We start from the raw sequence: 21,724 nt of genomic DNA on the forward strand, positions 1-21,724 counted from the left end.
ATACCACATTTTGTTTACCCATTCGTCAGTTGGTGAACATTTGGGTTGTTTCTGCTTTTTGTTTATTATGAACAGTGCTGCTGTGAACTTTTGTTTATAAGTTTTTGTTTGGATGTATATTTTCAATTCTCTTTGGCATATACCTAGAATGGAATTACTAAGTCATATGGTAATTAAATTTAAATTCTTGAGGAGGGGTGCCTGGGTGGCTCAGTTGGTTGAGTATCCAACCCTTGATTTCGGCTCAGGTCATGATCCTAGAATCATGGGATTGAGCCCCACATTGGGCTCCGTGCTGAGCATGGAACCGGCCTAAGATTCTCTCTGTGTGTCTCTCTCTCTCTCTCTCTCTCTCTCTCTCTTTCTCTCTCTCTCTCCCCCTCTCTCTCCCCCCTCCCTCCCCCATCTCCTCCTGCCCCTCTCCCTCATTCATGTACTCTCTTTGTCTCTCTCAAATAATCAGTGCTTAAAAAAAAAAAAATTCTTGAACTACGAAACTCTTTTGTGAAAAAGCTGCACCATTTTACAGTCCTGTCATCCATACACATGGATTCCAATTTCTCTACATCCTGGGTAGTACTTACTAATTCTGCCTTTTTTTTTAATAGTCACCTGAGTAGGTATAAAGTGGTATTTCATTGTGGATTTGATTGGTATTTTCCTAATGACTAGATATGTTAAACATCTTTTTTTTTTTTTTTTTTTAACGTTTATTTATTTTTGAGACAGGGAGAGACAGAGCATGAACGGGGGAGGGTCAGAGAGAGGGAGACACAGAATCTGAAACAGACTCCAGGCTGTGAGCTGTCAGCACAGAGCCCGACGCGGGGCTCAAACTCATGGACCACGAAATCATGACCTGAGCCGAAGTCGGCTGCTTAACCGACTGAGCCACCCAGGCGCCACACATCTTTTCATTTGCTTACTGGTCATTTGTACGTCTTCCTTAAAGAAATGGCTATTTATTTTATTTGCCCAATTTTTGAGTTGTCTTTTTATTCAGTAGTTATATGAGTTCTCATTATATTCTATATGCTAGACTCTTATCAGATATGTAATTTGCAAATGTTTTCTTCCATTCTGCAGATTTCCTTTCACTTTCTTGATAGTATTGTTTATAACACAAAAGTTTTATATTTTGGTGAAATTTGATATAGCAATTTTTTCCTTTGTTGCTTGTGCTCTTCCTATGTAAGAAATCATTGTCTAATCCCAGGTTACAAAGATTTATTCTTGTGTGCTCTTATAAGAGATTTAGCTCTGTGGTCCATTTTGAGTTAATTTTTGTATATTGTATGAGGTGGGAGTTCAGTTTCACTTTTGTGTATATTAATAACCAGTTGTCCCAGCACCATTTATTGAAAAAACTATTCTTTGCCCATTGAATTGGCATTTTGCCTTCTTTCTGCCTTCAAAACACCAGGGTCGGTTGAACCTTGGGGCCTTGGCACTGTCTTCCCTCTATGACCCTCCTGTTCATTATTGTCACACTACCGACTTTAACTGTTAGTCTCAATTTTACTTCCTCAGGGAGCCTCTCTTTCAGCATCTATTCTAAACCTGCCAGCACAGTCCCTCATTATCACCACCTAATTTCAAACCTCTTCTTAGTATTTAGCACTATCTGTCATTTTCAGTGTGTATGTTGTTTACTTCTGTGTTCTCTGTGCCTAGAACGGTGCCAGACACCTAGTTGCCATTTAAATCTGTGATAAATGAAGTCTCTTTTTTGTGAAATGAAGTATGCCCCTTCATAAGAACTAATTTGTAGTTTCTTTACTGGAAATTATAGAAGACATAAGAACAAGGTTTCAATTCTCAGCCATAATTTTGTCCTTCTTGGTTATTTCCAGCCTTCACTCTTCATCTGTTTTTTTTACATTATATAATTCAAATTTAGTTGTAATAGGGCCTCCTCTTAAAATATAGCTGGATTTTGAATGTTATTTTTTTAGAGATAATGTGAATTTAGTTCAGGAAGGAGAGTGGCCTGTAAATTTCCTTCCCTATAATGATATTAGATTTTCGTACCAGATTCATAAAATGAATTGTAAATTTTCCTATTTTTCTTCTTTAAGGCAAAAGTTGGAGTAATTTTGTATTCTTTCTTTCTTGAATGTTTGGTAAGCTTTACAAAGGAAGCAGTTAGCAACAATAGAATGTTGTGGGAATGTTTTAAACTGGATTTGATTTATGTAATGGATTTGGGACTATTCAGACTTTTCATTTTTTTCTTGAGACAGTTTTGGTAACTTCCTTTTTCCTGGGAATTTGTGAGTATTATCTAAAATTTCAAATGTATTGGAGTACCTGGGCGACTCAGACGATTGAGCATCCAACTGTTGATTTCAGCTCAGGTCATGATCCCAGGGTTGTGGGATCAAGCCCCACGTCAGGTTCCGTGCTCAGTGTGGAACCTGCTTAAGATTTTCTCCCCCTGTCTCCCCTACTCTTCTCCACTCTTCCCCACTCTTCCCCACTCTTCTCTGCCCCTCTCTCCCATTCTTTCTCTAAAATAAAATTTTAAAAATAATTAAAATTTCAAATGTATTTATAGGATGCTATTTGTTGCATTTCTTTTTTTCTATTTTTTCTTTTTTATAGTTGAAGTATAATTAACATACAGTGTTATGTTTGTTTCAAGTGTACAACATAATGATTCAGTGACTCTGTATGTTTCTCAGTGCTCATCAAGATAAGCATATGTGCTTTTTTGTATTAATTTTTTAAAATGTTTATTTATTTTGTGAGAGAGAGAGGGCATGCTAGTGGGAGAGAGAGACAGAGGGAGAGAGAATCCCAAGCAGGCTCACAAACCGTGAGATCATGACCTGTGCCAGTGTCAGGAGACGCTTAACTGACTAAGCCACCCAGGTGCCCCAAGATAAGTGTACTCTTAATCCCCTTTATTTGTAGATCTCATCATATTTTAGAGAACATTTTAGACCTCTCTTCCAGTGTACAGCATTACTAAATTAACAAGACATAAAAAAACCATTCTTTCCTTTATTGACTGGTTGAAAGACTAATAATATATTGCTAATATATAGCTTTAAACATTATGCATCTTTTAATAAGTAATGTTTTTAAATTTAATTTTTAAATTATAAAAATAACTTTTTTCAGAAAATTTGAAAAATGAAGGAAAAAGCTGTGTATAATTAATCCTACCACTAACATAAGGGAGGTTGGCATTTGGGGATATTTTCTCATAGTATCTATGTTAAACATTTGTAGATGCTTGACATTCACTGGAGTATATCCCAAGACCTTCAGAAAGCCAGTTTAACATGTAGTTTAGCATGTAGTGAAGTCTGACTGAAATTATTGATTTAATGAGAATTATGGCATGTACTATATTGAATAATAAATAGAGAATAGACAAATGTATTTTAAGTAGTCAGTGCTAAATGGGCAACCAGATTCATTCACTAGCTTAATGACTTGATCTAGCATAGTTTTTTCCGCTTTCACTTTTGTACTGAAATAACTTTAGACTTAAAGAAGAGTTGGGAAGATAATATAGAGAGTACCTGAATTAACAACCTTCACCTAATGTTAGCCTCTTACATGATCACAATATAGTTGCCAAAACTAAAAAATCAACATTGGTACAGCATTATTAACTATGCTATGACTTTATTTGGATTTTACCAATTTTATCACTATTTTTCTTTTTTCTGTCCAGGGATCCAACCCAGCATCCCATGTTCCATTTAGTTGCTATGTTGCTTTACTCTCCCCAGTCAGTGACAGTTCTTATTTCTTTGCTTATTTTTTTCATGACTTTGATACTTTTGAAGAGTACTGATCAGGTATTTTGCAGAATGTCCTTCAATTTAACTTTGTCTGATTTTTTTTTTTTGTAATTAGATTGAGGATACGGATTTAGGGGAAGACCACAGAGGTGATGTGGCCTTCTCACTGCATCATTTCAACATGATGTTGATATATACTATTACTGGTGGTGGTATCCTTGGTCATCATATTTTTTTGTTGCTAAGTTACAGTCTTTGCCTTTGTAGTTAATATTTGAAGGGAAATACTTTGAGGCTGTGCACATACTCTTTTTCTCCTTAGATCTTTACCCACTAATTTTAGTTTTCATCAGTGAATTTGCCTACAGCAATGATTTTTAGGTTGTCCTGTTGTTGGTTTTCTATTTCTTTTATTCCTTCTACATCTATTACTTGGGATTCTTCCATGCAGAAGAGTTGTCTGCTCTCCCTTATTATTAATTCAGTCATCTGTTTCAGTGTGAATTTGTGGATATTTTATTGTCTGGATTATAATCCCATAGTGTAATTAATTTCTTATTTAGATTGTTCTGGTTTTGCGCATTGGAGGGAGCTCTTTCATGTTTTCCTGGTATGAGAAAATAGAGCTCATCTGTGTTTTCCCTACCCCAACCCTAGAATCACCCACTTCTCCAAAGAGCCTGATTCTTTTATTTAAGAATGGTATTTAGAAGCCAAGATCTGGGTCCTAGATATCTAAGAGTATCACTGCTCTGGGTTCACTTGGTGGACAGACCTAGGAAAGATCTATATGCACACACATCTATATTAATATGTGTCTATGTATGTATTTTTAAATGACCAACAACAAAACCCATGAGATCATACTGATACTTCTGAGTTTAAGCCAGTACCAATATCCCTTCTTATTTATAAGTTCCTTCTTTGACAGAAACCTGGTGCTCATTAACTGCAGCGTATTTATTATATATGTTGTTATACATGCTCACTTTTTGTTTAATACAATTTTTATTTGTGCTTTAGCAAAACTATAAATTACTACATATTACACTCTGTAAAATTGCTCTAGATTTTTCAGTAATAACAGGGACAACTGTATTTGTTATATATGTAGAATTCTGGATACTCTAAAGGCACCTTAAAGAAATGAATTTTAGAAAGGATTTGAAAACCAGGTGTGGGTCTGACTTGATCTTTTGTTTAATTATGGATTTATCATTTTCTTTGTTTTGGTTATGTGACAACAAAGTTATATTCTTAAACACATTTAGGTGTTTGGTGGATTTGCTTTGAAAATCTTTTTTTTTTTTTTTCTTTTTAATAGGTCTTAACTTGCAGAGTCAATTTAATCTGGAAAATGTCACTGTTTTCAATACCAATGAGCAGGAAAGCACCCTGGGTCAGAAGGTGAGGCTGATACAAAATTTAACAAACATAAGTTTGTTACTAAGATAACTCCTGTGACTGGGTCTTCTAAGTCACCAAAAATTTTAAAACCTTTATTTCTAATTTATAGACATAATGTATGTTCTATGCAAAAAATGCAAATCAGATAGGAATATTTAAAATAGAAAGTATGGCTACCCCATAATCCAAGGCCCAAAGATAACCACTCTTAGCATTCTCTGTCTGTCTTTACAGGACTTATTGTGTGTGTAGTTTTATTCCAAAAATGAGATCATATAATACATATTGTTCTGCAATCCATTTTCTTCTTTGGACAGTATAAAATGGATGCATTTCTGCATCAGTACATTTGGATCTGTGTCTTTTTAATGGTTCATGATGAGTCTTTCAAGTGGATATATATTACAATGCTGTCAGTAGGCATTTAGATAATTTCTAACGGTGGATAATTGTTAACAGCATTACAGTGAATAGTATTGTGTATATCATTGCTAAATTATCCAGGTGTCTCTTTAGAGATAAATTCCAATAAGTGAAATTGCTGTGTCAGAATATATGCATATATCACATTTTGATAGCTGCACTCAATTACTTCTCAGAAAGGTTATACCCAAACTTATACTATCACCATTGATACATAGAGAATGTGTACCCACAGCCACACACCACCCCTGGGAATTAATCAATTTTTAAAAATCTTTGCTTAATTGATAATATACTTAAAAAGTAAATCTTCTTTGTTTTAACTTACATTGCTTGGTCATTAATGAAGTTGAGGGATTTGCTGTATGTTTATTGGAATTTATTTTTCTTCCATGACAATTAGAAGCAGTGAGGAAGAGAATTACCTATTCTTGCCATTTGCCCATTTTACTGTTGAAATGTCTTTTTCTTACTGCTGTGTAGTTCTACTCAGACAGAATATTACTAATTCATTGCCTATCATTTTGTTGATTTTTTTTCCTGTTTATTGTTTTTCTTATAACTTTACTTATGGTGCCTTTGCTGTGTAGAACTTTTAATTTTTGGTTTTTTTTACATTTTATTTATTTTTGATAGAGACGGACAGAGGACAAGTGGGGGAGGGGCAGAGAGAGAAGGAGACACAGAATCCAAAGCAGGCTCCAGGCTCCGAGCTGTCAGCACAGAGCCTGATGCGGGGCTCGAACTCACAAACCGCAAGATCATGACCTGAGCTGAAGTCGGATGCTTAACCGACTGAGCCACTCAGGCACCCCTGTGTAGAACTTTTAAATCTGGATATAATATTAATGTTTTTGGTCTTTTTGTTTTATTGTTTCTGGCCTTGTGTCAATGCTAAAGGCTTCTACTCTGCAGATTATAGAAGTCCCTTTGTTTTCTTTGATGCTTTTATGATTTAATTTTTCTTGTAAATCTTTAATCCAGCATGAATGTTGGAGTATGGAACAAACTGAGTTATAATTTTATTTTTTCCAAGTATAATTAGAACCATTTGTTAAATAATCCATCATTTGCCCACTGATTTTTTAAAAGACATCAGTTATAATCAACTTTATTTTTAAAGGTTTTTTTTTTTTTTTCAATGTTTGTTTTTGAGAGAGAGAGATAGAGTGTGAGTGTAGTAGGGGCAGAGAGAGGGGGAAGGAGAGAATCTCAAGCAGCCTCCATGCTGTCAGTGCAGCCCAATGTGGGGCTCAAGCTCACGAACCATGAGATCATGACCTGACCTGAAACCAGGAGTCAGCTGCTTAATCGACTGAGCCACCCAGGCGCCCCTTTTAAGATTATTTATGATATATCCAGAAGACAGTCCAGATTTCTGGCAAATTTCTGTACATTCAGCACCGATTCTTAATTTAGGAACAAGTTATAAATCTTTAAAAAATATCAATTAAATATAACTAACATCTCACTGTAAATTAGACTACCTTATATAATTTGTTAAATGTAATTATCAATTTGGAAGTGATGTTGACTTAAGATTTTTTAAAATCTTGTCTCTCGCCTTCATATATCTTTCAGTATTTCTTGAACTATTCTTTGTAAACTTGTTATTTTGAATTTCTCAATATAGAGCTAGGCACTCAGCATACCCTAAAGTATTCCCCAATAATAAGAGTTCTCTGTGCAGTTGGGGGAGGATTTCTTTGGTCAAACTAAAGCTGGGGACAAAACCACAGTTATTTACTACGATTCTTAGAGTCCTTAATATACTAATGGTCTTCTCAGTTCTCTAAAAGCTCATTGTATATATTTCTAAAATGTATTTAGCCATAGGCCCTTTCTTTGCAAAGGAATCTAGAAACCATGTGTGGAAAAATACTGTCTTAAAACTACTGTATCTTCATAGCTATCTTATATCATTGTCATACTGCTTCTGAGTTCTCAGATCCCTGTCACATAGAATTCCTGTTGCCTTAAAGATTAACTGTAGGTCTAGGCAGAAGTGCAGCTAGACTTCTAACAGTGTTTGTCTAGCAGTGTATGAATGATGTTATTCTAGTATTTGCCTTCTGCCTGACAACTGCTTCATGACAGGCTATGCATGTTTTTAAATTTAGCATACTGAGGATAGAGAAGAAGGAATGGATGTAGAAGAAGGTGAAATGGGAGATGATGAAGCTCCAACAACTTGGTGAGTTTTTGAAGTTCAAGTTTCTTGATCTACAAAGCTAACACCTTAGTGACTAAGTACTAAGTAAGTCAAGTTACATTGTCTTTAGAATGCAGTAATGCCACCTACCTGCTCATTGAGAGTATTATAGGAGATGCTGCTTGGATATGGTCTATTAAGATACACAGTAGTTATCCTATTGTCACCATACTCATTGATGTTATGTATAGTGATATATGGAAAGTGCTTAGAACAGTGTTTATTCAGTAGCTACCATCAAGATGTAGACAAGGAAGGAAATCCTGCTTATACATTTATTTGTAATTTTTATGTATATTAAAGTTACAAATTTTAAATCACTAATAGGCTCTTTTAGTTGGTTTCTGAATTGCATGTGGACAGTTCATTATTTACATGGCCTACTTTATGCGTATGCCTAAAATTTGGAAAGCCAACAATGGGCAACTTAGGCACTCCTCTCTTTTTCCTTCCATTTAACTTTGTGGACCTGTGGATAGGGCCTATGGATAATGGGCTGACTTTTTGATGAAGTAGGAGAAATAAGAAGCCTTCCCTTCTTCTCCCCTTCCTGCTCCATCTCTTGTTTCTTATCTCATATGCTAACTCTTTACTTTCTTTCCAAATTATTTCTTCCTAATGATGGTTAGAAGCAATGAAGAAGAGAAAAGGGAGGTGGGAAGGAAAACTTTCACATCCAGGTATCTGCAGTGACAAAAGATATCATTAATTGCAATTAAATTTCCAAAAGGTCAGGAAGAGTTTCCAGTATCCACACAGGGAGACATATTCCTGGCATCCCAGATTTCAGATTCAAACATGTATCTCCAAAGAAGCATTGAAAGTAGTGTGGCTCCAGGCTTAATTCCAATCCTAGTCATATAACCTTAAGCAAGTTACTTAACTTCCCTGCAACTCAGTTTCAGTATCTTTAAAATGTAGTAGTGCCACCTACCTGCTCATTGAGAGTATTAAAGAAGATGCTGCTTGGACATGTTCTATTAAGATACACAGTGGCTATCCTTGTTGTCATACTTGCTGATGTTATCTATAGTGATATATGGAAAACTTAGAACAGTGTTTATTCAGTATTTATTGTTAGCTATAGTTGTGTTTTGGGGGTTTTTTTTTTAGACATCTATTTGTTCGTGGACATTATGGATAGTATACTTTTGGGGTCTTGCCTGAACATCGAATTTAAAGGGCCAAGGTAGTAGTCTCCAACATAATAGGAGCCTGAAATGTAAAAAGAGCCCCCAAAGACAAACTGTCCAGTGTAGTTTTGTCTAGTTAAACTCAGCCTGTATAGACAAGTCATCCCCTTTGGTTATGTTGATGAAGTAGCCACAGGTACAAGGATTCAATACTCAGCTGCCTCTCAGTCTGTCACAATCATACTTTTCTAACCCTTTTTGTTTTTTATTGAAATGTAGTTGACATGCATTATTACATTAGTTTCAGGTGGATACATAGTGATTCAACATTTATATACATTATGAAGTGATCACCAGTATAAATCTAACTATCCTCTGTCAACCATACAAAGTTGTTACAATATTGTTGACTGTATTCCCTGTGCCGTACTTTATATCCCAGTGACTTACTTATTTTAAAACTGCAAGTTTATACCTTTTAATCCCCTTCACTATTTTTTGAATGGAGGAAGAGATCGTTTGGGGAATTACTTTGTGACCAACTGTATCACCAGATTGTCTTAGGCACTGCAATTTACAAAGAACACATTACCCATGTATCTACAGTATGAAGTCCATTTCAGATTTGGCTAAATACACCAATAAAGAATTTTGTATTAAAAAAATATAAGTGTAACATTCTATAAAATCATCAGCTCAACATTTAAAAAATATGTCAAGTTACAGAACATCTTGGTTAAAATAGTTACAGAACATTCTATTTTAGATAGTAACTCTCACCTCTAATTTGTTATGGTTTGCATACATAATAAGTAGTTACATTTGCTTTGTTTGGATATAGAATCCAAAAGTATCTGTGGAATGGTGAAGTTAGAAGGCAAATTGCAGTGGGTCAAAACATGAAAGGAAGGTAAGGAAATGGCGACATTGAGTGTAGACCACTCTTTCTATGTTTAGCCCTGAAGGAAAAGAGAGGGACAGCATGGAATGGAACTTTGAGAGGAGAGGAATTTTTTTACTTTTAGTGCCTCAACTGTAAAAATGTCTTAGTAGTCATATATTAATACTACTTTAACTATGAGGCACCTCAGTAAATACCAGGCCAACTAAAAATAAAAGATCAGAAGCTTTTACAGGTAGGAGATTATAATTAGCAACTTGGAATAAGATTGTTGTTGCTATCAAGCATTAATTAAGAGGTGAGGTTTCTGGCAACTGAAACAATAAAGGAACATACGATGGTTACATAATTCTCATTCTCTGATTAAATGTAGTCTCCCATTTCTTTTTTTTTTTTTTTTTTAATTTAATTTTTTAAATTTACATCCAAGTTAGTTAGCCTACAGTGCAACAATGATTTCAGGAGTAGATTCCTTAATGCTCCTTACCCATTTAACCCATCCCCCCTCCCACAAACCCTCCAGTAACCCTCTGTTTGTTCTCCATATTTAAGAGTCCTTTATGTTTTGTCCCCCTCCCTGTTTTTATATTATTTTTGCTTCCCTTCCCTCGTGTTAATCTGTTCTGTGTCTTAAAGTCCTCATATGAGTGAAATCATATGCCATTTATCTTTCTCTGACTAATTTCGCTTAGCATAATACCCTCTAGCTCCATCCACGTAGTTGCAGATGGCAAGATTTCATTCTTTTTGATTGTTGGGTAATACTCCACACACACACCACCTCTTTATCCATTCATCCATCAAGGGACATTTGGGCTCCTTCCATACTTTGGCTATTATTGATAGTGCTGCTATAAACATAGGGGTGCGTGTGTCCCTTTGAAACAGCATACCTGTATCTCTTGGATAAATACCTGGTAGTGCAATTGTTGGGTCGTAGGGTAGTTCTATTTTTAATTTGTTGAGGAACCCCCATACTGTTTTCCAGAGTGGCTGCACCAGTTTGCATTCCCACCAGCAGTGCAAAAGAGATCCTCTTTCTCCACATCCTCACCAACATCTGTTGTTGCCTGAGTTGTTAATGTTAGCCATTCTGACAGGTCTCTGGTATCTCATTGTGGTTTTGATTTGTATTTCCCTGATGATGAGTGATGGTGAGCCTTTTTTTCATGTCTCGGTTGGCCATCTGGATGTCTTCTTTGGAGAAGTGTCTAGGGGGGTGTTGAGTTTGTTAAGTTCTTTATAGATTTTGGATACTAACCCTTTATCTGATATGTTGTTTGCAAATATCTTCTCCCATTCTGTCAGTTGCCTTTTAAATTTTTTTTTAATGTTTATTTATTTTTGAGAGAGACAGACAGAGTGTGAGCTGGGAAAGAAGCAGAGAGAGGGAGACACAGAATCCAAAGCAGGCTCCAGGCTCTGAGCTGCCAGCACAGAGCCTGACACGGGGCTCGAACCCACAAGCCACGAGATGATGACCTGAGTCGATGTCAGACGCTTAACTGACTGAGCCACCCAGGCGCGCCCCCCCACACCCGCTCTGTCAGTTGCCTTTTAGTTTTGCTAATTCTTAACTTCACTGTGCAGAAGGTTTTTATTTTGATGAGGTCCCAATAGTTCATTTTTCCTTTTGTTTCCCTCGCCTCTGGAGACGTGTTGAGTAAGAAGTTGCTGTGACCAAGATCAGAGAGGTTTTTGCCTGCTTTCTCCTTGAGGATTTTGATGGCTTCCTGTCTTACATTTAGGTCTTTCGCCCATCTTGAGTTTATTTTTGTGTATGGTATAAGAAAGTGGTCCAGGTTCATTTTTCTGCATGTTGCTGTCCAGTTTTCCCAGCACCACTTGCTGAAAACACTGTATTCCACTGAATATTCTTTCTTGCTTTGTCAAAGATTAGTTAGCCATACGTTTGTGGGTCCATTTCTGGGTTCTCTGTTCCGTGCCATTGATCTGAGTGTCTGTTCTCATGCCATTACCATACTGTCTTGATGATAACAGCTTTGTAATACAGCTTGAAGTCTGGCGTTGCCTCCTGCTTTGGTTTCCTTTTTCAACATTGCTTTGGCTATTTGGGGTATTTTCTGGTTCCATACAAATTTTAGGATTGTTTGTTCTAGCTCTGTGCTAGTGTTATTTTGATAGGGATTGCATTGAATATGTAGATTGCTTTGGGTAGTATTGACATTTTAACCATATTTGTTCTTCCTATCCAGGAGCATGGGATATTTTTCCGTGTGTGTGTGTGTGTGTGTGTGTGTGTGTGTGTCTTCTTCAGTTTCTTTTATAAACTTTCTATAGTTTTCAGTGTACAGATTTTTAACCTCTTTGGCTAGATTTATTCCTAGGTATTTTATGGGTTTTGGTGCAATTGTAAATGGGATCAATTCCTTGATTTCTCTTTCTGTTGCTTCATTGTTGGTATATAGGAATGCAACTGATTTCTGTACATTGATTTTATATCCTGCAACTTTGCTGAATTCATGAGTCAGTTCTAGCAGTGTTTTGGTGGAATCTTTTGGGTTTTCCATATAGAGTATCATGTCATCTGCGAAGAGTGAAAGTTTGACCTCCTCCTGGCCAATTTGGATGTCTTTTATTTCTTTGTCTTGTCTGATTGCTGAGGCTAAGACTTCCTAATACTATGTTGAATAATAGTGGTGAGAGTGGACATCCCTGTCTTGTTCCTGACCTTAAGGGGAGAGCTCTGTTTTTCCCCACTGAAGATGATATTAGCGTTGGGTCTTTTGTATATAGCTTTTATGATCTCGAGGTATGATCCTTCTATCCCTACTTTCTTGAGAGTTTTTTATCAAGAAAGGATACTGCATTTTGTCAAATGCTTTCTCTGCATCTGTTGAGAGGATCATATGGTTCTTGACCTTTCTTTTATTGACATGATGGATCACATTGATTGTTTTGCAGATATTGAACCAGCCCTGCATCCCAGGTATAAATCCCACGTGGTCGTGGTGAATAATTTTTTTAATGTACTGTTGTTGGATCCAGTTGGCTAATATCTTGTTGAGGATTTTTGCATCTGTGTTCATCAGGGAAATTGGTCTATAGTTCTCCTTTTTAGTGGGGTCTTTGTCTGGTTTCAGAGTCAAGGCAATGCTGGCTTCACAGAAAGAGTTTGGAATTTTTCCTTCCATTTCTATTTTTGGAACAGCTTCAAGAGAATAGGTGTTAACTCTTCCTTAAATGTTTGGTAGAATTCTCATGGAAAGCCATCTGGCCCTGGACTCTTGTTTTTTTTTTTCGGAGATTTTTGATTACTAATTCGGTTTCTTTACTGGTTATGGGTCTGATCAAATTTTCTGTTTCTTCCTGTTTCAGTTTTGGTAGATACATTTTTAGGAATTTGTCCATTTCTTCCAGATTACCCATTTTATTAGTGTATAATTGCTCATAATATTCCTCTTATTGTTTTTATTTCTGCTGTGTTGCTTGTGATCTCTCCTCTTTCATTCTTGATTTTATTTATTTGGGTCCTTTCCTTTTATTTTTGATCAGACTGGCTAGTGGTTTATCAATTTTGTTAATTCTTTCAAAGAACCAGCTTCTGGTTTCATTGATCTGTTTTACTGTTTTTGGTTTTGATAGCATTAATTTCTGCTCTAATCTTTATTATTTTCTGTTTTCTGCTGTTTTGGGTTTTATTTGCTCTTCTTTTTCAAGCTCTTTAAGGTGTAAGGTTAGGTTGTGTATCTGGTAGTCTCCCATTTCTTAAGGGCAAACTTTCCTTGTACTGCATTTCAAGAGGCATTTATTATATTCTTATATGTGGTAACTGAGTATCATTGTGTGTGTGTGCATATAACTATATATAAAACTATATAAAATCTTCAAAAGCCATTTTGTTTCAAAAAACTTATTTATTAAGTGTATGGAACTACACAAATACTGGTTATAGTATTATTTGAGGAATATAAATAATTTATTTTATACATGGCTTTTCTTTTTTCCATTTGCACATTTTGGAAAATGTTCCTTTTGTGGCCTTTTTTTTTTTTTTAACTTGATATGTAGAAAACCCAGACTTACAATCTTGTAAATCAATGAAATTGCTTCAGTTATAGAAAACAGTTGATGTCAGTTGGTGTTCAGATCATTGTTTTCCTGTTTTCAAAGTTACTAGGAAAGAATGTAGAAAGAGTAAAAGTTAACATGCCCATTAGATTCTTTTGAACACTGTCAGTTCTTGATAAAACTTTTGGCAGGAGCTGGCTGTTGGTCAATTAAAAGTTGCCAGTATTCTTCATTATTGATTTGAAGCAAGGTCCACATATTTCAAATACTAGTAGTCGCTCTACCAAGTTAGCATTCTTTTATCAAAATGAGCTAGCTTGCTAAATTATTAACCTTTATACATAATTCAAAGCCGTTATAATCTGGGTAAGCATAATTCAAGCATAATTTCAGCCTCTTTTGTAAAATGAAGTGCATGCACTTTGTGACTGCTGTTTCCTTGCAGACCAAGGACTTTTTCAATTATTTCCAAGTTCACACCTTTGTTCCATACAGTTAGAGTTGTCAGAAGTGTGACTGTAAGATAAGTAATCTGTTACTGTATGTGGTTGTTTTAATTGATGTGCCAATTGATTATAAATTTAATGAAATTCTTTAGACAAGTATTTTATGATACTGACTTGTAGTTTGTAATCTTAATCATATGAATTAAAGTACTATGGTGAGAATCTTCATCAAATGTGCTTCCACATGTTTTGCTAAAATACTTTTCCCTTTGTCATTCTTAGAAAACTAATGCCTTTTCAGACATTTCTGTAGAAAACTGATTTTTACACTAGCAAATTATTTTTTACTTTTCTACTCTATCCTTGTATAAAAAGGAAGTAAGACACTTTTCAGTCTTTTAAATATTACCCTATCCCTCCCAAAAAACTTCTTAAAGTACATAATGAAAATTATACTCATTTTATTTTACTATAATCCTTTAAAATGCTTTATAATATTGTCCCTGTCACTCCCTTGTCATCAAAAAAGTAATTTTTAATATATCCGTGTCAAAAATGAAGAGTGGAAGATTAACGTTCTATTATTGCCCAGAATAGAGAATGCAAGACTCTTAAGATCATAAGACTTTGTGGATCACTAAGCCCCCCTTCCTGTTCTGCACATAAAATTACAATCTTTCTTGGAATATTTGTATGGCCGTGAAGCTTAGAGAAAATACTAACTATAATCCATAGGTTCAATTTATTAAGGTTTATTTAGAAAGAATGGAGTAAGGTAGTACACACAAAATTAATTTTACAGAGGTGATGTTGAAAATTTGTGTGGATATTTGAGGATATGAAATAGTTCATACCTCAAGCATTTTTTTACATTATATAATGGCTATTTTGAATGATATAGAGGATTTTGTTAAAACAAAAATCTCTTAGATAAAAAAAGTCTGAAATTTTTAACTTTTTTTTTTCAATTTTTTAATGTTTATTTATTTTTGAGAGAGAGAGACAGAGCATCAGCAGGGGAGGAACAGAGAGAGAGGGAGACACAGAATCTGAAACAGGTTCCAGGCTCTGAGCTGTCAGCACAGAGCCTGACGCGGGGCTCGAACTCACAAACCGTGAGATTGTGACCTGAGCCGAAGCTGGACACTCAACCGACTGAGCTACCCAGGCACCCCTGAAATGTCTAACTTCTAAAATTAAAACATAGTGTAATGATTTTTGTAAATTTAAAAATTAATAGAATGTGTATTGACACTGCAGATTTGTAACAAATTACAGGTTGAATTAGTAATGCCATAATAAAAACACTAAAGAAAATGCCTACTTTTGTAATACTGAGTTGATATGTACTTGTCTGATGCCATGTCTTTTAGCATAGGTTCAAAGTGACATTAGTTTAAACAACATGGAAGTTGATTTCTTTCTTATGTAAAAGTCTGGAGACAGGCAGTTCAGAGCTGGTAGAATATCACTTCTCAGGAAGATTGTCTAGGGACCTACGTTCCTCCTAACTTCTTATCCCACCATATCTTGGTGTTTCCTTTTTTTCCCTATAGTCCATGTGGCTCATCATCATATCTGCATTATGGCCAGCAGAAAGAGAAATAGGAAAGTGGTAAAACATGGCCCCAAAATTGCACATATGACTTCTCCCAAATAGCCAGAAATTAACCACATGGCCACACATAGCTGCAAGAGAGGTTAGGAAACATAGTCTTTAATTCTGAATAATCATGTATTGGGCCAAAATTCAGGCATTCTGCTACTGTAAAGTGGATCTGTTAGAGTCTATGAATCCCCTGAAATTGTTTATAAAAGTTTAAGTATGAACGTGCACTTTTCTGGGTAAAGGGGCTTAGCTGTCATCAGCTTCTTAAAGGGATTTATGACCTAAGAAAAGTTAGGAGCACTTAGATATTTCTAAAAAAAATTTAAATGATTTATTTAATATGACATTTATTTTATTAGCTCCATTCCAATTGATTACAACCTGTATCGAAAATTCTGGTCACTTCAAGATTACTTCAGGAATCCTGTGCAATGCTATGAGAAGATTTCGTGGAAAACTTTTCTGAAGGTGAGTTGCCAGTTACGTACTAGCCAAAAGTCAATGTTTTACAGCTATGGCAGAGGCAAAACTTGACTCTTGTCCAGCATACTTTTTATTGTATAATTTTACCTCTTAGGTTTTTATGCCTATTTTGTAATATAATGCAGAAGCTAAATTGTAAATTAGTATTTAAACCGCCAATTTTGTGGAGTTGTTTATAAATGAGTTAGGGATTTCAAAGTTAGCAATTACAGCCTTGGGGTTTGATTTTTTTTTTTACATAGTATTATCAACACAAATTGATGAATATTTGCCAAATATGTTGTCTTTACTTTGCACAAAATTATTTCAAGTATCCTGTTAGAACGAGGGTTGCAAACTATGGCCATGGGCCAGATCCAGTCTTCTCTTTGTTTTCGTAGTTGTTTTGGCACACAGCCACACTCATTCATTTATGTATTACTTATGGCTGTTTGTGTGCCGTAATGGCAGACTTGAGTAGTATGACTGAGACCACATGAGCCACATAGCCTGTGAAAATTAATAAAAGGAAACCTCATTTAGAATGGAAGAATCAGGAAACCAACAGGGGGAACTCTTACACTCAGCACTAGTTGTTAATTTCAGACCCAGCTGGAAGAGATAGACCTTTTCAGTCTATACTATTTTACTGTCCCAGCAGCATGAAGATTTCTTCCTCTCCCAGCAACAGCCCAGCCAGTGAGAGATAGCGACAGTTTAGCCAATGAGAAACCACTATACTTTGAACTCCCAGTTTATTCCAGTGGACTTTTAGTTTATAACAGTCCCTCAGAACTCCTCCTTTATTCTGTAAAAGAGCATTCTTCTACTTTGTTCTCCCAAAATTTGTGCCTGGCTTTGTGGTAGTTTGCTAGTCCCAGATTGCAATTCTCAGCTATTCCCAAATAAACCCTTTTTCTTTTATTTATTTATTTTTTTGCTGGTAAAATAACTGGCAGTTTTATTTTTAAGGTAAACAAGCTTAGGGGTGCCTTGTCGGTTGAGTAGAGCATGCAACTCTTGACCTCATGGGTTTAAGTTCCAGTCCCACTTTGAGTGTAAAGACTACTTAAAAATAAAATCTTAACAAAAAAAAATTTTTTTTAAGTTGGAGCACCTGAGTGACTCATTCTGTTAAGCATCAGACTCTTGATTTGGATTCAGATCATGATGTCACAGTTCATAAGTTAAAGCCCTGTGTCAGTCACTGCACTGGCAGCACAGAGCCTGCTTGGGATTCTCTCTCCACCTCTCTCTCTCTGCTCCTCCCCTGCTCCCACAGGTGCTCTCTCTCTCTCTCCCTCTCAAAATAAACTTAAACAAAAAATTTTTTTAAAGGTTTACAAACTATCAGAAAAAAATGGCTAGGCTTTGTTTTATAAGAATTCTCTGGGGGCGCCTGGGTGGCTCAGTCGGTTGAGCAGCCGACTTCGGCTCAGGTCACGATCTCACAGTCCGTGAGTTCGAGCCCCGCATCGGGCTCTGTGCTGACAGCTCAGAGCCTGGAGCCTGCTTCAGATTCTGTGTCTCCCTCTCTCTCTGACCCTCCCTTGTTCATGCCCTGTCTCTCTCTGTCTCAAAAATAAATAAACATTAAAAAAAAAAAATTAAAAAAAAAAAAAGAATTCTCTATATTTCTTTTTGTTGGCTACTTAAAGATCAGTTGTCCTTTTCAGTTGTAGTCAAAATCCAAGGTGAATGCATAGCTCTTAAAAGTGGCATGGTGTGTGTTCAGATTAAGTGGTGAGTGAGAAATCATCTGGAATTGTTACTAGATAGGGTTCAACATCATTGTCTTATTTGGTCACAGCATTTTAGCACAAGAAATGCTTGAATGTTTTCCACAGCTGGTTAAACAGCTAATTTCAATGGTAAATTTCTGTATAATCTGAAAGCATTACTTTCTCTATTTGCCCCTTACACAAACTATATAAGAAATGATATTTCTTAAGGAGTAGAGGGTTTATCCCAACTTTTACAATACCATGAAATCTCATAACAAGTAGTTTTACTCCCATTTTCCCGCCATGGTTTTTCTTGTTTAATATGCTTTACAATATGCATTCATGGCTAACTGTGAGTAAATTCTAGGTGTTTTGATATAGAAAAGCACTTAAAAAATTATTGGGCCACAATGCCAAATAAAACTAATTGGTATTTTTACTTTGCAGTATTCTGAAGAAGTTCTAGCTGTTTTTAAGAGTTATAAATTAGATGATACTCAGGCCTCCAGGAAAAAGATGGAAGAATTAAAAGCAGGAGGAGAACATGTGTATTTTGCAAAATTTTTAACAAGTGAAAAGGTACAAATTTTTCTTTTTCACTAAGCATAAGTACTCGTCTTTTTTTCTATTTAGCTGATCTTGTTTTTAAGTTTAATAGAAATGTTTATTTTTGGTTAAAGCTGGTAAGTATTAGTTTGAGAATCTTGTGTCTTCCTTCCACAAGTAAGACTAATTTGATTTTAGAAGTGAAAGAAGTTCTGCATTTTCTGTTTTGTAGGCTTATTTTGCATTTTAATTACTTTCAAGTGCATATATTTTGAACCTCAAGTTAGGATTTAATTTGCATTATTGAAGATAATATTTTGTAATTAGTTTGTCCCTTAGGTACAAATAAGGTGTTTAAACATTCTCTGTAATCTTATTTGTACAGCTTAATAAGTAAATTTTATTCAAATGCAACGCTAAGGGGGGTATAGCTCAGGGGTAGAGCATTTGACTACAAATGCAATGATAATTGTATTAGGAGTTTGGCTATAAGGAGTTTGACTACAAGTGGTAGACACCAGATATGTTTCATGTGGGACCAGGGGCCGGAGCCAGATTCACTGCTTGAAGCCAGGGACTGAGGTTGAAATTTACCTTCTTTTAAAAAGAAGCTAAGACAAAATATTAATAGTATTCTGCCAAGGGCAGTGGATTCATAGGAGACTCTGGGTCTAGGGATAACAAAGACACAGATTTGTGTCAAGCTTTATGTCTGCTAGTTTTGTGACTAAATATGTGATATCTTCAATATACTAATAAAATAGTTGCTCCAAGAATTCATCTTAAGACTTTTTCCAGACTTGGTTCCAGGGACCCTCATGGAATCAAATGGAAAACTCCTAGACAAGAAAGGATGTACAGAGAAAGAAGGGAAAGTAAACAAACATTCCAAAACAAAAGCTTCTCATTCAAATCTCTGATAAATTACAATTAAATTACAATATGATTCACAAAATTTATAAAGAAATTCAATACTAGGAAATACCACCAACCAAATCAACTGTTGGGATACACGTGTATTTATTCCAGATACACAGCCTGATCGTGACTTTAAAAATACATGTTTTGGATAATCAAAGAGATAATTGATTATATAGCATCCATTGAGACTAAATAAAAAATTGTGAAACTGAAACAGGCAGAAATGAAACAGAATGGTTCAATATGACAACTGAGAGACTTAGAAATGAAAGATGTGATCATCAAAACCAAAGCAGAACATACAGAATTAAACTATAGATTGAACATAGATGAAAAGAGAACTAATGAATGTTAGGTAATGTTAAGTTTACCCAGAAGACACAGAGACAGGGTTTTTTAGCTTGTTAATGTGAAAGAGCAGTTGAGAGCAATGTGTGGTTGACTGAGAAATTTCAGCAACTATTAAAGAACAAAATAGAGGGAAAAGTATATTGAAAAGAATTAAAGGGAATACCAAGTTCGAAGATTAAATGTGTGCTACAAATAATACTTCAGTACATCATGCTATAACTGCAGAGAAAAAGAGACAACCTTAAAAACCACTAAAGGGGGAAAAAAAAAAAAGACAAATATACTAGAAAGGAACAGCTGTTTGTTAGCCAATTTCTAACAGTTAACAGATACCAGAAGATAGTGGTGAAATGCTATAGTTCTAAAGAAGAAAACCTGTCAATCTAGAATTTTATATCCAGCTAAATGCACTCAAGACTATGGACAAAATAGACATTATCATTGAAAGACCAGGAAAACATACTTCTCTAAGACCTTCTTTTTGAAAAACTTCTAAAGGGTATTCTCTAGGAAGAAGGAAATTGAACCCTTAAGAAAGTAGTGGGATACAGAAAGCAGTGGTGACCCCAAAAATTGAAAAACATGACAGTGAATGTATTGATAAAAAACAAAAATGTCATAAAAAGTGCTTAAAAATTTTTTTTTAATATGAAATTTATTGTCAAATTAGTTTCCATACAACACCCAGTGCTCATCCCAACAGGTGTCCTCAATGCCCATCACCCACTTTCCCCTCCCTCCCACCCCCCCCCATCAACCCTCAGTTTATTCTCAGTTTTTTAAGAGTCTCTTATGGTTTGCCTCCTTCCCTCTTTATAACTTTTTTTTTCCCCTTCCCCTCCCCCATAGTCTTCTGTTAAGTTTCTCAGGATCCACATAAGAGTGAAAACATATGGTATCTGTCTTTCTCTGTATGGCTTATTTCACTTAGCATAACACTCTCCAGTTCCATCCACATTGCTGCTAAAGGCCATATTTCATTCTTTCTCATTGCCAAGTAGTATTCCATTGTATATATAAACCAGAACTTCTTTATCCATTCATCAGTTGATGGACATTTAGGCTCTTTCCATAATTTGGCTATTGTTGAAAGTGCTGCTATAAACATTGGGGTACAAGTGCCCCTATACATCAGCACTCATGTATCCCTTGGGTAAATTCCTAGCAGTGCTATTGCTGGGTCATAGGGTAGATCTATTTTTAATTTGTTGAAGAACCTCCACACTGTTTTCCAGAGTGGCTGTACCAGTTTGCATTCCCACCAACCGTGCAAGAGGGTTCCCATTTCTCCACATCCTCTCCAGCATCTATAGTCTCCTGATTTGTTCATTTTAGCCACTCTGACTGGTGTGAGGTGGTATCTCAGTGTGGTTTTGATTTGTATTTCCCTGATGAGGAGTGACGTTGAGCATCTTTTCATGTGCCTGTTGTCCATCTGGATGTCTTCTTTAGAAACGTGTCTGTTCATGTCTTCCCATTTCTTCACTGGATTATTTGTTTTTCGGGTGTGGAGTTTGGTGAGTTCTTCATAGATTTTGGATACTAGCCCTTTGTCCAATATGTCATTTGCAAATATCTTTTCCCATTCCGTCGGTTGCCTTTTAGTTTTGTTGATTGTTTCCTTTGCAGTGCAGAAGCTTTTTATCTTGATGACGCGCCAATAGTTCATTTTTGCTTTTAATTCCCTTGCCTTTGGAGATGTGTCAAGTAAGAAATTACTGAGGCTGAGGTCAGAGAGGTTTTTAAAAAAATTTTAATGTGGAATTTAAACTAGATGACAATATGGGAAAGGAAAACAT

The 21,724-nt window shown here is 35.7% G+C and overlaps 1 protein-coding gene across 1 annotated transcript in view; it reads left to right on the plus strand.

Annotated features, from left to right (window-relative positions):
• Positions 1-21,724, plus strand: part of THOC1 (THO complex subunit 1) — a 59,369-nt gene that overhangs the window by 12,453 nt on the left and 25,192 nt on the right. Inside the window, exons 8-11 of the mRNA XM_019418337.2 lie at positions 5,083-5,165; positions 7,709-7,782; positions 16,281-16,389; positions 18,555-18,686. Coding sequence (XP_019273882.1) covers positions 5,083-5,165; positions 7,709-7,782; positions 16,281-16,389; positions 18,555-18,686 — 398 coding nt within the window. The remainder of the gene's footprint in view (positions 1-5,082; positions 5,166-7,708; positions 7,783-16,280; positions 16,390-18,554; positions 18,687-21,724) is intronic.

Source organism: Panthera pardus, unplaced genomic scaffold (genome assembly GCF_024362965.1).
Source record: "Panthera pardus isolate Hobbes unplaced genomic scaffold, ASM2436296v1 HiC_scaffold_15, whole genome shotgun sequence".
Classification (NCBI taxonomy): Eukaryota; Metazoa; Chordata; class Mammalia; order Carnivora; family Felidae; genus Panthera; species Panthera pardus.